Consider the following 17,559-nt stretch of genomic DNA (forward strand, 5'->3'; position numbering starts at 1 on the left):
CCTACTTTGGTCAGCCCATTTGCTATTACATCACTACGTATATCATTTTTCATGGCTTAGATGAGGCGGGAGTTCTTAAGATACATAGAGTCAAGTTCAGGGTCAATTGACATAGGAAACATAAAATCCTATGTCCCTGAGGGTTCCTCGAGTGGAGTAAGTGAGTGAAGAGAACTGAGTAGAGGACGGGAGAGAGGCCAGGCTCTGAGGACAGTCTTCCTTCAAGAGCAACCACACAGCATTGCATCATAACCCAGAGCCATATCTGGGAATGACTAGGTGAGCTCCAGTTATGTCACCTAACCCTCCCCTTTTTATCAGGTGAGAATATACAAACACCAGAAGTCATGGTGTCTGGATAATAAAAAGTATAAATGTGTGCATGTACGTAGAAATACCACACCATTCTTAACAACAACAACAAACTAGCATCCACACAGCCATGCTTCTGTACAATTTGGGATAATATATAATTTTAGCTGTTTACAAATATGATGTTATGCATCAAATATTACATAAGGTTGATAATACATTTCTGGCAGAAATAAATATATTGCACTTAAACAGAACTTCATTAAATGTTACTTCATAGTATTAGGCTTATAAGTTTTTTCCCCATAAAACATTTCCCACACCCTTCCCACACCCCACACACTGCATTACAGTGACCTTTCCACACAATTCGTTAGTCAAATGAAGACACAGCAAACAAGGAGACTGTGACAGAGTCCACTGAGCAGGTGTTACAGAATCTCATACTTTAGCAAATAAAAGAACCTTTTCAGATTTCTGGAAAAAAAATAATTTTAAAGCAACAAAATACAATGTCTTTGTGCCAGAAGTAAAGAAAAATACAACAAATTGTATCTTTTGTCCAGATTCAATATTACACACACACACACACACACACACACACACACACACACACACACACATTATTTTCCTTGCAAGATGCTTTCTTAAAGGAGTAAGAGGTTGAAAATATATTAGAGAGAGTGGCAGATAAAGAAAGCTAGCAAATATTTATGGACTATTAACACATCAAATACTTATAAATGTGCCTTTGCATGATTAAGCTTGTAGAGTTTTGTGTTTTGGTATTTTATAACTGGTATAGGATAGTAAGCTGCGACAAAGGGGCTGTTATACTTCCTCAAAGTTTTAAGTGTGTAATCTTACCTTTGGTGTTTATAGCAATGCCTTTCATTCTAAAACAATATGAGAATGTATATAAAACCCATCCTTCCCTCAATAACTCCATAGAGAAACAAATTAAATGTTTTATCTTTTGTCTCCTGCTTTGTCAGAGTTAGTATTGTTTTTGTTTGCAATAATTATCAGTTTTCTGCCCAATTAATAATGGAAGTAGTTTTTCTTACTCAGTAGAATACAGAATAAGAACATGAGTTTAAATGCAATATCTTACATGCTCATTAGTGACTAAACCACCACTAAGCTTACCCACCTATCTAATGGGGCAGAAAGCCCTCCCTAGTGAATTTTCTCAACATAATTGGCCCTTACATAAGTAATGTAGCTTGAACAGTTAATCTGAAATCAAGAAATAGGATAAATATCCTAGCATCTCTCTGAAATGCTCATCGGCAGTGTAAAACATGAGGTTTCGCTAAGAATGTTTCTTGAGTTTGTAAAGGACTTATTTTTCTTTTTAGGGGGTGGGCAGAGGCATTCTGTTGTATCTGGAGAAGTCAAGAGGCAGACATTTATCCAGTGGTTGAGAAGGTAAGATCTTAGAATGCCCTAGAAGTCGTGCAGCTCTTATACAAGGCTTCTGCTAGCTGATGAACCTGTACGGACAGCCTTCTCTGTAGCATTCACCATAAATGCTGATAACCTTCTAGACAAGACTCCAGTGTTATAACTGACAGTGCCTGCAATGGAGCAGACAGACACTGAGCTAGACAATACTACCTGACAAGTGTTTATGTGTCACACACAACTGAACATATTTACATATGAACTGCTAAGGACAGGAACCAGGTGCGACGGTTCACTTAATAAGGGATGGACATATCTCAACTTGGAATTATGGAAGGATATTTTAAAACTGAGCATAAGAGAGAATCTCTTGAGTTATGAGTAAGTCCATTAGAGCTCAGTAAAGCAAGCCTGGCCAGTCCTCTTCAACAGCACTCTCTTTGGCCATGCTTTCTCACAATGTAGTATCCACATAGAGGAAGCCCTGAATTATTCCAAATGTATTTTAAATCTTGGTAGTTATTATTCAATTGGATTTATCAATTTATATCTAATTATTATCATCAGTTTTGTTGGAACAGACTTTGGGATTTTGATTGGTAAATCCCACAAGGATTAATAAAACTTGACTGCCAGAATAAATCAGAAAGGAACAGGTGGCCCCAGGCTCAAGTGCCAGGCACTGATATGGTGCCATTTCTTGTCTGAACTATGAAATATCAACAGAGGAAACAAACATCCATTGAAGACTTTTAGAGAGAACATTTCAAGAACCGGCTTTGCTGTCTATCATGTATTTCAGTGAGTTTCATACTCACGTTGCCTAATTACAAGCAAAATTATAAGGTCAGGTAATACCAGCAAAAGATTATATTTAACAGCAATTAAAAAAAAAAAAACTACTGTGAGGCATACCAATTCAAAAAACTACAAAAACAATATTAAAACAATTCTTTCATTCTCATGGAAAAGAAAACACAGGCATGCATTTAGAATCTCAGCATATACCAGGGGAGATATGAGGGTCACCCTGCACAATCATGCCTTGATTTTTTTTTCTGCTTTAAATAGCAGCACTTTATTCCAAGGTTCTTTTGCAAGAGGCCAGTTATTAAATATCAATCCCCTACCCTTGCTCTCTATGGGCATTTATCTTAAACATCACTCACAATGGGTTTTTAAGAGAAATGCACATCTGTATTTTGTCTGGAAACCAACTGCTTGTGGAAACTACTACAAAGACACACAAGAAGCTGGACCTACCTGCAGTGTCTGACATGAGAGTTTGAAATAGTTTCATTAGGAGTTCATGCTTCTTTTTAAGGAAACTATGGACTTTTGGAGGAAAATATCATGTGCAAATCTAGAAACAGCATCCCACCCTCAGGCTGGGTGTGGTGCCTTGTTTCACAGACTGGTCTTGGCCTGGGAAGTCATCCCACATGGAAAAATCTAACACTGAAGCTGCCAAATAAAATGGCAGAGCGATGTGGTAAGGATATTGCATTTACTCCTACATATGTTTCTCCCCTCAGGAGTTCTAGTTCCCATATCTTTGAGCATAGTCAACATTTTTGAAGTAAGAACAGAGTAGAATAAAATCTTCATAAAAAAAATTGAAACTAAAATTAAGTTCAGGCAACCTACATGAAGCAAAATGGTAGCATCCTAATAGGTGGAACACACGATCTTCAAAGCTGAAAGTCTAATGACTTTAATAAATTTATATTATTAGAAAAATGAACTACTGCAAAATACCATATGTGTTACCCTGACTGTAAATGCTAAGATACATGTTGCTCAAAAATAACATAGTGGTTATATAGAAGTAAAACAAAAGCTCTAGTTTACACAGAGAAGGAAAGCTTAAAAGGATAGTAAAAATTGGATGAAGCTCTTGTATGCTGGTAAGAACTGTTAGTGTTTCTGTAAGGGAGTCATTGAATTAACATGCAGTTTCATACTGGGGACCAAAGAAAATGGAAAGAAGTCTATAAATGTACGGCCAGACAGGAGAAACCAGCTACAGGACATGTCCATGCCCATAAGCATACATGAGAGCATGGTGAATCATGCATATGGATAATGGTCATTGACAAATCCCTGACAATAATGGAAGCAGCAATAAAGCAGATTTCTATTTAAAAAACAACAGAACGTGGCCCAGTGTGTTTTAATATACAAAAGGCCTCCTAACCCCGGAGTGAAAGTGAAGAGGACTCTGGTTCCCAGGGCAGAGAAATTCCCCTCAAAAGAGAGCCACCAGATTTTGAAGGTATGAGGAAGAGACACGGCCATCACCATGCATGGGCTCTGTTCAGGTCCTCAGTGGCTATGTCATCAGCCTGTTGATAATTCAGCCCCCAGAAGCCAACCTCTTTGAAAATGAGAGAGCTTCTTGCTTTTAAATGGCATATAGAGGGTTTTCACTGCAGAACTGCAAAGTTGTTGCAAGAAAAAGAATTATTAGATAAAAGAAAAAAAAAAGAGAAAGGGAACTGAAAACAGAGTTTATGTTGTCATGGCCTGTGGCAGGAACTTGGTAAAGGCATTACCGTGTATCCATTCACACCACACATCACAGGACATACTAGCCCCAACTCTGCCTCTTCTGCCGCAAACTGACACAAAGGAAACGAAACATCCTTAAAGTATAGCACTACAAACATATCACCATTGGCTTCCATTTCTTATTGGGAAAAGTGAACTTGAGTGAGTCATGTCAATACACTATATAATATTGCCTTTTGGATGATGCTTTGAACCTGTTGAAAGCAGAAAGAAACCTCTACACATGGATTTTATACAGCACTGCATTAACAGAACTTTTAACCACTAGGATATTAAGCTTTCTGGGTAAACTGATAGCCTATTAGTTGTAGGAGTATGCTAGATAAACTTTACACTGATTCTCTCCTGGAATCACAGATGAATCCTGGCCCATGGTGTACTCCCTTATGAGTTGGGTTTTTTTGTGTGTGTGAGTCCAGCTCTCCTCTTTAATAAGTCCTGTGTTTCCTGAGAGTCTTTGCTCCAATACCCCACTTCCCACCCACCCATGCCCCTCCTGTATTTTCATAGCCATTTGCACATTCTGTATCTAGTTTCCCCCGACTCTCAGAGGAATCATACGAATGGCGTCATCACAGCAGAGGAGTGGCGAAGTCCTTGGATGGCAGCGTAGGGCCCCTGCTGGAAGTAGTGATGGTATCTAGGCATGTGGAATGAAGGAAACGTGGGACCACTTCCCTGCATGGAGCTGGCAATTGCAGATGGGGTCAGAGGCATTCCCAGGCGGCTATATGGTGGCAGAGAACCCTGTATAGGGTGAGGAATCGGTGTCGCTATGGATGCTGTACTGGTGCCAAGAGCAGTCAGGGGCTGTGGATGCTGAAATCCAGGAAAACTTGAAGATGATGATACCCAGGAACTGAGAGACAAATTGTCAGATGTCGTAAAGGCTGATCCTGGAAGAAAAACACTCATTAGACTCAAGTTGCTACTTCAATATACTAATAAAAAACTAACAATCATGTTATTGGTTTTTGTTGTAGCTGTTTTTTTTGGTTTTTCGAGACAGGGTTTTTCTGTGTAGCCCTGGCTGTCCTGGAACTCACTCTGTAGACCAGGCTGGCCTCGAACTCAGAAATCCGCCTGCCTCTGCCTCCCAAGTGCTTGGATTAAAGGCGTGCGCCACCACCACCCGGCTTGCTGCTGCTGTTTTGAGACTGGGTCTTAAAATGTATTTCTGGCTGTCCTCGAACTCATTATGTAGACCAGGCTGGCTTCAAACTCACAAAGATCTTGCCTGCCTTTGCCTCCCAAGTGCTGGCATTAAAGGAATATGCCACCACACCCAGCTTAAGATCATTTCATTTAAAAAAATTGCTAATGCTCCATAACCAAGAGTAGTTAGGCAATGCAAATTGAATTTTTTTTAAAGAAGGGATTGGAGAGTTGACTCAGCATTTGAGAAGACTGTTGTTCCAGGAGAACCAGATTTATATCCAAGCACCCACATGGCTGCTCACAATCATCAGTAACTTTGATTGATCAGTAAATTTGGGGATCTGATACCTTCTTCTGATCTCTGCAGGCACCAGGCATGCACATGGTACATATACATACATGAAGACAAAACACTCATATATATGTGATATGTATATATCATGGTAATATAAATATTATAAATAAAATAAAATAAATATAAAAAAAGAAAGAAAGAAAAGGGCTCCAAGCTGGATGGTTAAACTGTGAGGGTAAGTTTGGGATGCATTTGGAGAGGACTAGTGAACGAGATCATAACACACTACATTCTAAATAAACCCTCAAACATAGAGGGCGGATCAAGTTTCTAGATGAGAAGATTTCATTTACTCCTAACATGGAAAGAAGAATTCACTAATAGAAAAACACTTAACTGATTGCATGGCCTCCACATTCCAGAGTGGCTAGCAATGATGCTTTGCCTGAGGATACGACCTCCTTTCCTTAAAGATCTCCAGGTATTAGCAGCACCTCTCTAAAGAAAGCTGGCTATGTCTCTGCAAAGCCACCCTTTCCCAAAGCCATCATGAGAACCATAAGAATCAATTCTTCTTCATCAGTATTCAGAAGTTGAAACAAGAGGCTGGCTAAACTTTCCAAATGAATAAGGATGTCCTGTGCTTTCACTAATGATATTTGGTATTTTAGACACACACACACACACACACACACACAGAGAGAGAGAGAGAGAGAGAGAGAGAGAGAGAGAGAGAGAGACAGAGAGACAGAGAGACAGAGAGAGACAGAGACAGAGAGAGAGAGAGACAGAGAGAGAGACAGAGAGAGAGACAGAGAGAGACAGAGAGAGAGAGAGAGTAGAGAAGGAGAGAGGGAGAGAGGGAGGATAGAGATTCTCTCCTCCTGTGAATGTCTTACGCCCCCTGGTGGGCCACCACTGTCTCCCCCTTCTCTCTATTCTTGTTTCCCATGTGCTGAAGCTTGTCTCTGAGATTCCTGCCCAGGAAAACTTTGCCCAGTTCTTTAGTGTTCTGTGTGAGCTCACATTTAGTGTAGACTGAACAACCTCAAGTGCTACTGTATCCCCTTTTAAAATAGAGTCTCTCATTATTCTGGAGCTCACTCAGTAGGGCAGGCTGGGAAGCCAGTGAGCCCAGAGATTTACCTGTCATTGCTTACTCAAATATAGGGAATTACAAGAGACTGAGCCGTCTCCCAAGCCCTTTGTTTAGTTTTTGCTTCAACTATTAGAGCCAGTGATGGCCCTTTGTCATGACAATCCTTTTAAAAGTAATCTTCATTTTGGACTGATCCCAATAAACTATCTCTAGTCTTCAAATAATAAAGCTGAGATTCAAAAATAGTAAGAAATTGTCCCAACGTGTGGTTGGTGACTCTTTGGCAGTAAGTCACAGAAAAACCGACCACTATCCTGATTCAAAGGCTCTGTGTTCTGTTACTATCAAAACACACCTCAGGTGGAGGAGCTACTCAAGCAAACTAACAGGTGTATGAGAACCAGCACTGCAGACTGCTTCTTCTGAAAAGTCTCAAAGGGACCTGTTGGCTTGTGTCGCCAGAGGTCTAAACACTCCATCAGCCAGCAGCCTGTGTTCATTACCTGTCAAGTGCTCTGGCCTCCAGCACTTCCACATCTCCAAATGACCTTACCTCTACTCGGGGTTGTCTGACTCTCCTCCGCCAGAACATCCTCCTCTCCATAGGTGCGGATGGGTGACCGGGCATAGGAATGCTTCTGGATCAAGCTCTCCACACTCTCCCTGCAGGACACAGGGACACATCACAGGTTCATCAGAGAGGGGCTTAACGGTAATTCACAGGTCTGTTTTCTCAGCCAAAGGGAAAGATAACATTCGAACCTTGTATGTTCACCTGCTGTGCAGAGACTTCTGAGACATGAGTTCAGATGCCTAAGAGCAAATAAATACAACTAAACATAAAAAAGGATGGAGCAGTGGAATATGGTCATGTGAATATGGAATTTAATTAAGCAAAAGAGTTAATGAGTGAATTTACTATAAGGTAGTAATGAATCTTATTAACTTCAGCAGATAATGACTCAAAACAAGTATGAATTTATCCAAAGGTACTGGATCAGGATATAATAAAATATTGGGAAAAGTTCATAATATCAGTCATAAAATGACTGTGTTAACTAACAACGCAAATGTGAAGAACATATGGCTATATGGACAGTTTATTATTGTGCTAAAACTGAGGAATACAGAAAAGCTGTGCAGGGACCATGAGCAGCCATTGAGAAATCAAGGCCCTCTCGAAACCGATACGTTGTCTTTGTACACCGTCTTCCAGGAGTGCAAATACCCCTTTCAAAAAAAATAGCTGTGACCTAAAGACAACACCAAATTAATAACCAAAGAGCCAAAGAAGAGTATTTTTTTAATTATGTGGAATGAGAAAGGAGAAGTCAAACACCCAATTGCATACTAAAGAAATAAAAATAATAAATCCAATGTCCTAGTTACTATTCAAGAAGTAACATTTGACAATTCACATAGATGTATCTATACTTGTGAAAAATACTATCTAGTTAGCAGTGTCTTAGGTCCTAAAGGTTGCATACCCAGGACAGTGTGAGGGGTCTTATCCCCAACAGATAATGGGGAAGTGTCCACTTCTGCACTTTCTGCTGTCTTCTTAATCTTTATTTGCAGATCTTCACACCTAAGCTACCACTCCCTAATTGCTGTCCCTCTACTAAAATCTTGAAATTAGTTTTTAACCAGTATCCCAACTTTAGTTTTCTCTTTCAAAATTGTATTGGCTATTTTAGCTCCTTGATTTCCATATAAATTTATTGATTTCTTTTTCAAGCTCACTGAAATTTTAATCAGGATTGTGTGTGAGATGAACATCAATTGATGGAGAATTGACATTTATGATGCTTAGTCTTTTTCAATCCACATACAGTATGTCCTTCCATTTATTTAGCACTAAAAATTAAATAGATTTAAATATACAAGCCTAACATATCTGAGCCACATTTATCCCAAAACATTTCATGTTCTACTAAATGCTTTTTAATTTCAATTTCCTATTTTTCATTTATATTAAATATCAGTGTAATTTTCTTTTGCATGCTGATCTTGTATCTGGTAGCTTTGCTAACACTTCTGTTTGTCCCAGTAGCTCTTTTAAAGATTTGCGTTTTGGGTGTAATCATGTTAATTACAACCTGAAGTAATTTCAATTGTTTGCTTCTGTTTGTAATGAGTTTTATTTTGATCTTCCACAGTTTACTGTATGTTCATAATTACCTGTCAGTACTGAATAGTAGCAGTCAGAGCCACTTACTGAGCTCTCTCACTCTGTGGACAATACGAATCCCCAGGTTTGGTAGACAACCTTCATAAGACTGGGTCACTGGTCCCTTCTTGTCCCATGTTGCTGAGAGCAATTTTTTAAAGTCAGGAACAGATTTTACATTTTGTTTTTGGTTTTGATTTTTCTTTGTCTAGTAAGATAAGTTCTTAGTAATTAATTTTTCTCTTTTTTTTTTTAGGTTTTCTTTTTTCTTTTTTTTTTTTAGTTTTTGTTGGTTGAATTTCTAATATCAAGCTAACTTTGTGTTTCTGAGAAACCTCTAATTGTCACATTAACATCCTTTGGTTGAACTCAACATCCTAGTTTTATTTTAAGAATTGTCCCATGGTTATTCAAAAAGGAGTATTAGGATCTAGTTTTCTATTTGTAGTATCTTTCTTCAGTCTTATTGTTATGGTAGCAATGTCCTTGTGGTTTTATTTTTAAAAGTATTCTTGGTTTCTTTTCCTGCTGCTGTGGTAAAATACCCTTACTAAGCCATCTCAGCAGGAAAGGCTTTATCAGGTTGACCCTCAGGTAGCAGGTCATATTGTAGATGCAATCAGAAACGAGAGAGATGCTTGCAGGCTACTCCACTTCCAAAGTCCAGGATCCCAGCTAGGGAATGGTGCTACCCACAGTGGGTGGATTTACAATTAATGCACTCTAGATAATTCCCCCACAGGCAGGATCAGAAGCTTATCCTAAACGATTATTGATCCAGTCAGGTTGATCATTAAAACTATCATCACATATCCTTTCAATTCTGTTCTCTAGAAGAGTTTCGGTATTTTTGCTATTGTACAATCTTTACATATTTCATATAAGTTGTGGGAGGCATCTTAGCCTTTATGGAAATGTTAATTACAAATTTACAGCTATCAAATTACCTCTTTCTTCTTGGGCAACATTTGATGTGGTTTTTCTTCAAAACTTTATCTGCCTCATTCAAATTGTTGAAACTATAAGTGCACTAATTATTGTACTATACAATACTATTGCTTTGTTACTTTGTGCCTTAGCTTCTTATCTTTTACTGTGGTAAAAAACTCTAACAAAAGCAACTTAAAGGGGAAAGGGTCTTTTCATCTCAATTAAAGGCAATCCCCTACAAATGTGTCTTAAACCAACCTGATTTGGGCAATGCTTCATGCAGAGTCCCTTCCAGGGAGATTATAGAATATTCAGACTACACAGCGATGTTGTTCCCTCATGTTTAATGAAGGGGATTGTGTTGTCTTCCTGGTCAGTTTGACTGGAGGATTGTCACTGCATAATATTTCACTGTTTTTCTCCACTTTTTCTCCACTTTTTTTCCCTATGACTTTGAATCTGATTTGTTCTTCTTTGCCTAGGGTTTTTCTTTTTTGAGATTGAAGATGGAAGTCGTTGGCTTTAAACACTTCTTCATTTCTAAAGGAAGACTGTACTGCTCAGGAGTGATTTACCAGCATCTCACATATTTTCCTTTTCCTTCAGTAAAAAGTGTTCTGTAACCCTCTTGATATTTTCCTTATTTATACCTGGTATGTAGTTTACAAATATTTAGGAATCCTTCAAGATTTCTTCATGTTAATGCTCTCTCATACAGTCCCTTTTTGGTCAGAGATCGGCTTCATATGACTGGCATGTGTTGGACCTTGTTGAGCCTCATGTTATAGTACAGATCTCAGCTTCATGGTACTTGTCTGTCATCTCCACAGAACACATCGTCCACTACTGCTGAAGAGGGTGCTGTCTGTAAAGTGGGTCAGACTGGCTAACAGAGCTGTTCCAATATTCTTCTTTCTCATTTTTGCCTACTTCCTCTGTCAATTATTGAGAGAGGGACATTAAAATTTCCTACTCTGATTATTTGTCTGTTTCCTCTTCATTACTGCCAGACTTAGGGTTCTGGTGTTGAATGTATAAACAGATATGAGAGCACCCTAAGAGTGACATTTTATCCCAGTCAAACCTGCTTGGATGTTAGTACAGTTACTCTAGTTTTCTTCTTGTTGTGTATTTTTTTTTCTTTTACAGATAGGATTTCACATAGCACAGAATGTCCTAGAACTCCCAAACCACCTTCCTCCACTTCGTATGCACTGGGACTTGAGGCTTGTGCCACCATGCCCAACAAGTTTGCTCCTCTTCTTTTAGTGCTAACTTATTAAATTCTGTTTTCTATTACTTCACTTTCAACTCATCTCTTTATAATTTAATGTACTCTTCATGAACACCAATCCAGCCCCAAAGCCCCTCCCCCCTTTCAACAAGGGTGCTTAGCAAATGTGCAAATGATGCTCCTGGTTGGCTGGTGGTAGCTTCTTTTGTCTGCAGCTTTCTTTTATTTGCTTGGTTTGACTTGGTTTGACTTGGTTTGACTTGGTTTGACTTGGTTGTTTGACTTGGTTTGACTTGGTTTGACTTGGTTTGACTTGGTTTGGTTTGGTTGGGTCGGGTTGGGTTGGGTTGAGTTGGGTTGGGTTGGCTTTGATTTGCTTTGACTTGAGCTGGGTTTGGCTTACTTTGACTTGGTTTGGTTTTGTTTCATTTTGTTTTTATGTCTGCTGCTCTTTCACTTGCTCTGTTTGTCCTCAGCTGTTCTTTGCCCTTCCCTTCTTTCCATTAAGGTTGCATCTCCATGGTTCTTCTTTATCTCCTTTTCTACTTTAACAGTTAATGTCTCTACATTCATAGTAAATAATTTGTCACAATCTACCTTGAGGTGATATTGTGCCTTCCAAGGATCACAGAAAAATCTTATTAATCCTCAGCACTTAAGAAACTTGTACTTGTATGTTTGATTTACCCCTTCTAGCTTTGTGCCCTCTTTTAAAACATTGTATGTTTCATAAATTCCCTCCTATGCTGCTGTTTTTTAATGATTTAAATGATATGGAAACTTTTAAAGATTATTTTTTTCTAAATAACAATTTCTAATGATTTGTTTATTTTTATTTTATGTGTGCTGTGTATTGCCTGCATGTACATCTTCATGAGGGTACCAGATCCTTTATAACTGGAGTTACAGACAGTTGTGAACTGCTGTGTGGGTGCTGGGAATTGAACTATATCCTTTGGAAGAGCAGTCAGTGCTCTTACCTGCTGAGCCATCTCTCCAGCCCCATTATGTAAACTTTTATCTGTCCATGTTCTCTGCATTTCTGACAATTTTCCTTTCCTTATGGAGGTCCAGAATGGGACCAAACATAATCATTTAGCCTGAAGACTTCCTTTACCCATCAACAGAGCAACTTGATAGTGGCGAGTTCCTGAGCTTCCCTGTGTCTGGAAAACCACCTTTATTTTTCTTTGACTTTAACAAGTAATTTTGGCAACTGTTATAATTCTAGCTGACAGGCTTGTCCCCTTAGTTCTTCAAATCCTGTCTTACTCACAAGAATCTGTCATTGTCCTAGTGTTGTTCCTCTGATGTAATGTCTTTAATCCCCTTAGTGCCTTCTATAGTTCCTTGTGTTGTTGATCTCAGCCATTTGATTATGATGTAATTTTCACTATTTCTTTTTGCTTCTTGAGCTCAACCTTGTTGGACCTTTTGGATTGTGTGTTGAATTGTTAAATTTGGAAATCTGGTGTTTCTTTTCCCATCCTCCTGTGACCTTCCAGGGTCTCCAGTTATGTACATATGGTGCCTCTTTTGTTTCCTAAGTTGTCTCTTTGCTTTCACTTTGGATAGCTCCTGTTCAAATACTCTGTAGTCAGTTTCACAAATCTTTTTATCTGCAGTGTCTGCCAGCCTTTAATTCTACCCAGTCAATAGTTCACCTTCTAAATAGTAGCTTTCACTTTCAGAATTTGATGAACTTTTCTTTATCACTCCTATGTCTAACTTCCTACATATATGAAATATAGCCATAGCAACTATCTGATTATCTTTGTTATAATATCCACATTACACAAGGTACATTATATTCAGCTCATGGTCAGTCATATTTTTTCATGTATTTGCATGCCTGGTCCCTTTCTTTCTGTGCTGTCATTTAGACTCAGCCTAGACACAGGGCATTGTGAACAGGCCCTTGCCAGGCACTGTATATCCTCATATTCTGGAACATAGTCTGAAACTTTGCTGTGGGATTTGGTTACTTTAGTTGGAAATAGTTTGTAGTTTTTCTTCCAAGATGTCTTAGATAGGACTGTACCTAACCAAGGACTATTTTTTTCCCTTCACTCATGAACCAAATTTTCTGAAGTGTTACACAATGTCCTGTCAAGCAGAACTCATCACTGTATGAACCCCACTATCTTTATCCTGCTGTCCTTTCAGGCACTTTCTGCTTCTATCTTCTGGAAATTCCTTCACATAAATGTGTTTAACAACTTTCAGAACCCCCAAAAAGGACTCTTTATAGATGTCTGGGTTTCTTTCCTTTTAGCCATCACCTCTTCCTCTCCCTCAGTTACCCTCTGCATTCTCCTATCAAAGGACTCTTCAGCCCTGGCTTTTCAATGGGTCATCCAAGCTCTCTTCTCTTTTTTCATCCCCATTTCATGGTGTAAACCAGTGGTTCTCAACCTGTGCTTCACGGTGGAGATTAAATGACCTTTTCCTGGGGATCATCTAAGACCACTGGAAAACACATATTTACACTGCAATTCATAACAGCTACAAAATTGCAGTTATGGATTAGTAACAAAAATATTTATGGTTAGGTCACAACAACATAAGGAACTGTATTAAAGGATCACAACATTAGAAAGGTCAAGAAACACTTGTCTAAACACTCTTGAACGAGTGAGCTATGATATCACTGGTCTCTCCATTTGCTTTATCCTCAAGGATTACACTGGTGTTTGTCGCCTCAGGCCCAGTGTCGTGTAAGGTTTTCTGTCTTTTATTTGTTTCTGGCCCTTGTTGCAATGCATTTTTCTGGATAAGTGTTCCTCATTAGGCCATTATAAGCATCCTAAAGTCCAACAGAACTCTTAGATCAACTCAATCACAGCTTCTAGGGATGAGGCACAGGCTTAAGTAATTGGTAACTCCAATGGGAAGATGAGATTAGGGAAGGAGGGGAGATGTGTGATAGAAACTTTTCATCCAAGTAATCTTCTCTTAAGTTTTGATGTATTATTTATTTTTAAATAATTATAAACTATAAAAATACCATGTGGCTTTCACCAATTGCCAAATGCAAAAACAAAATTGAATTAACAAAATATTGAATTAATAAAAATAATAATCATATCAGCATTTATATCAACACAAAAGACATAGGAGGCTGCATGTTATATTAAAAAAAAAACATGAACTCTAAAGCCGTTTGTTAACTGGATGAATGAATCCAGGAGAACCATGAACTCTAGTGCCGTTTGTTAACTGGATGAATGAATCCAGGAGTTAATGGACTATCTACGACATTTTTGCTTCTTGCTTTGTTACTTCCTTAACCTCTATTTTTTGTAAATTTTGCTTCACATATTCATATGTCCAATTAAATCAACATAAATGCATAAACATATGTGCATACATGTGAAGTTGTTATTATCAACAATAAATGAAATATTAAAATATCCATGTTTTGAAGGTGGATGATGAAAAGAGAAGGAGGAGGAAGGGGATGGAAAGAGAAAAAAAGACAGAAATGTGGTATATATTTATGATGGTATAGTATGCAGTCATAGGGGGAAATGACATCCCGTGTTTTACAGCAAAATGAATAGAGCTAGAGGACATGATGTTAAGTGAAATCTCTGGCTATAGAAACAGGTCATATGAACTCTTTCATGTGTAGCAGAAACAGAAGAAAGTCTGACAGAAGAGCAGTGACGGGGTGCTGGAGAGATGGCTCCATGGTTAAGATTACTGACTGCTCTTCCAAAGATCCTGAGTTCAACTCCCAGCAACCACATGGTGGCTCACAACCATCTGTAATGGGATTGGATGCCCTCTTATGGTATGTCTGAAGACAGTGACAGTGTACTCACATGCATGAAATAAATACATAAGTCTTTTGAAAAAAAGAAGAAGAGCAGTGACAATTAGAGGCTGGGGAAAGGAAGCATAGGATGAAAAATAACAGAGAACTGGTTTTAATGTGTGTGTGTGTGTGTGTGTGTGTGTGTGTGTGTGTGTGTGTTTGTGTGTGCATGAGTGTATGTGACTTATATTGTATATTGACATTAACACGGAAGCCAGCTTAATATAGGTAAGTAGTATATATTAATCAGAAAGAGTAAACATGAGAGTGGTTTAATCATGACAGACCACATTCTGGTACTGTTGAAGCTAGTATCCTCAAAAGCTACTAGCAGTTACTCAAGGACTCAATCCACTATAATATCAGAGAGGGATTTTTCTTAGGGTAATTTAGGTCACTAAGAAGAAAGTCAGCTAGCTGAATAACCCAATATATTGACAATATAAAAAAAAGTTGATGTCATTTAAGTCTGAGCCATGAGTCACAGTGTTAATATTTAAAATAAAAATTTTAAAGAAATGGGTCATTATTTGTACATAAGGATAAGAACTTGCTTAAATAGCATGGAAACCACCTCCTTTTGGAATAATTATAAGGGGACATAGCAGTATATTTCTAATGTATATTCCTTTTACCACATAGTAAGATGCTATATGTAAGCATTTAAATTCCAAAGAGGGTATAGTGCTTGCCTCTCCAAAAGTGCCTCTATAGAACATCATATAAACATCTTCCACATTCAACAAAAGAAAACTCATTTTCCAAATGACACGATGAATCACTGTCTTGTGAAACATTTTGCTTTTCTATAAAAAGTACATTATATTCATTTTGTCCTTGCTCGATCACTGGTATCATTACTTATGCTATTCCCTGGGAGTTGAGGGAAACCGGATTTTATCAAAGTGATTTACTTGTGTCAGGCCTGGAAGTGAGCTGAAAGCAGTAGCAGTCCTTATATAAAGGATGGCCTAATTGAATTACTGCCTTTTAAGTGATTGAACACAGTGGTGCATATCAGACCCATCTCCTCAGAGATGCTACAAAGAGTAGACAGCCCATGATGTTTATTTTATAGTGAATCCCTGATTGCAGCAGAAAGAAAGGAGCAAAGACTCTGTTTAGCCTGAGAAACTATCAGAAGGGTTTCTAAGACATGGCCCCATGAAGAATGAGCAGCTCAGGTAGTAGATGAATGATTCACATATGATACACTTGTTTTAAAACACTCGGTTCTGCTGTATCATAGTGTGAGAGACTGTAGTTTCCACTCAACTTGCCTTGGATTTACCTGCGTACCACTGTGGACCAGTAGTGTTTCTAGCATCTAATGCTAAACCAATCTAAGCTAGAGGATGCTCTCTTTGTTTAGCTGGCCTTCGATGGACTTCTGACCGCTCTGTAACTGTCAAGTCTGGGAACAAGTGTGAGAGACACAAGCAGACAGAGATGTCAAGACAGAGAAAGAGTGGAGGCAAGGATTCAATTCCCCCTGCAGTAGTGTTCATAAGCCTGTAAATCATTCATTCCAAGAATGTTTTCAGAGTTTCAGCAAGCAAAACCAGCACACTCTGTTGGAAATGGAAATGGTTTCCTTCATCCTTTGTAGTAAAATGCTTATTTCTCAATTCTTGAAACTCAAAACATTTCCCTCCCCTCCCATTCTTCTTTGTATTGCTGTTGCTGTTCTTCTGAACATAAATAAGTCTTTGTCTACACCTGCCAGCTTAAAGGCATGCATATTTGCAAGACCCTCTCCTGCATCAGCCCTCCTGGAAAAGAATGGAGAGGACAAAGCCTGGTTTTGGAGGATTCAATGTGAAATGCCCCCAAGTCACCTGAACACACTCTCAAAAAAATATATATATATATGTGTGTATGTGTGTGTGTGTGTGTGTGTGTGTGTGTGTGTGTGGAGAGAGAGAGAGAGAGAGAGAGAGAGAGAGAGAGACAGAGACAGAGAGAGAGAGACAGAGACAGAGACAGAGACAGAGAAACAGAGAGACAGAGAAACAGAGAGACAGAGAAACAGAGAGAGAGAGAGAGGGACCGTCCAGCTCTGCCCAAGGGCTCAGGTTCATCTGTCTCGGCTGTGGCCTGAGCATGTGGTGTGGTCCAAAGTACTACAGATGTCAATGGCTGGAACCACATGGCAAAGTACTGCCCTGGGCAGCTTTTGGGAGTGTGTTTGCTCAGTGTTTAATCTGAAGGCCATCTCAGCAGCTTGTCCCCCAGCTTGTCCCCATAGGCTTGACCCATTATTTCACTATTCTATGTCAATGCCTCTGAAATGAGGACTTTAATGTGATGTCATTGTTGATATAATTATTAGATTATGTGAGTGAGTTAATTTTTAATCTACCTTGATACCTGACTCAAGGGTACCCAGTAAGTATGTAGAGATTTTGAAACTATGTTTGATTTCAAGACTGTGTTCTAAAAACTAAATGTAAGCAAACTTATTTTAGATAAAACTGACATTTCTAGGCCCTATAGCTTTCCATGACTTGATGAAATTTATTTTTCTATAACTTATACCTCAGAAAGAAAATTGAAGAAAGTT

General features: G+C 38.7%; 1 protein-coding gene across 1 annotated transcript in view; it reads right to left on the bottom strand.

Moving 5' to 3' along the window:
• Positions 1 to 446: 446 nt before the first annotated feature.
• Tbx20 (T-box transcription factor 20) overlaps positions 447 to 17,559 on the bottom strand; it is a 55,671-nt gene continuing 38,558 nt past the window's right edge. Inside the window, exons 7-8 of the mRNA XM_031345154.1 lie at positions 7,396 to 7,505; positions 447 to 5,186 (exon numbers count right to left, since the gene is read on the bottom strand). Coding sequence (XP_031201014.1) covers positions 4,846 to 5,186; positions 7,396 to 7,505 — 451 coding nt within the window. The 3' untranslated portion in view covers positions 447 to 4,845. The remainder of the gene's footprint in view (positions 5,187 to 7,395; positions 7,506 to 17,559) is intronic.

Source organism: Mastomys coucha, unplaced genomic scaffold (genome assembly GCF_008632895.1).
Source record: "Mastomys coucha isolate ucsf_1 unplaced genomic scaffold, UCSF_Mcou_1 pScaffold23, whole genome shotgun sequence".
In the NCBI taxonomy this organism is placed as follows: domain Eukaryota; kingdom Metazoa; phylum Chordata; class Mammalia; order Rodentia; family Muridae; genus Mastomys; species Mastomys coucha.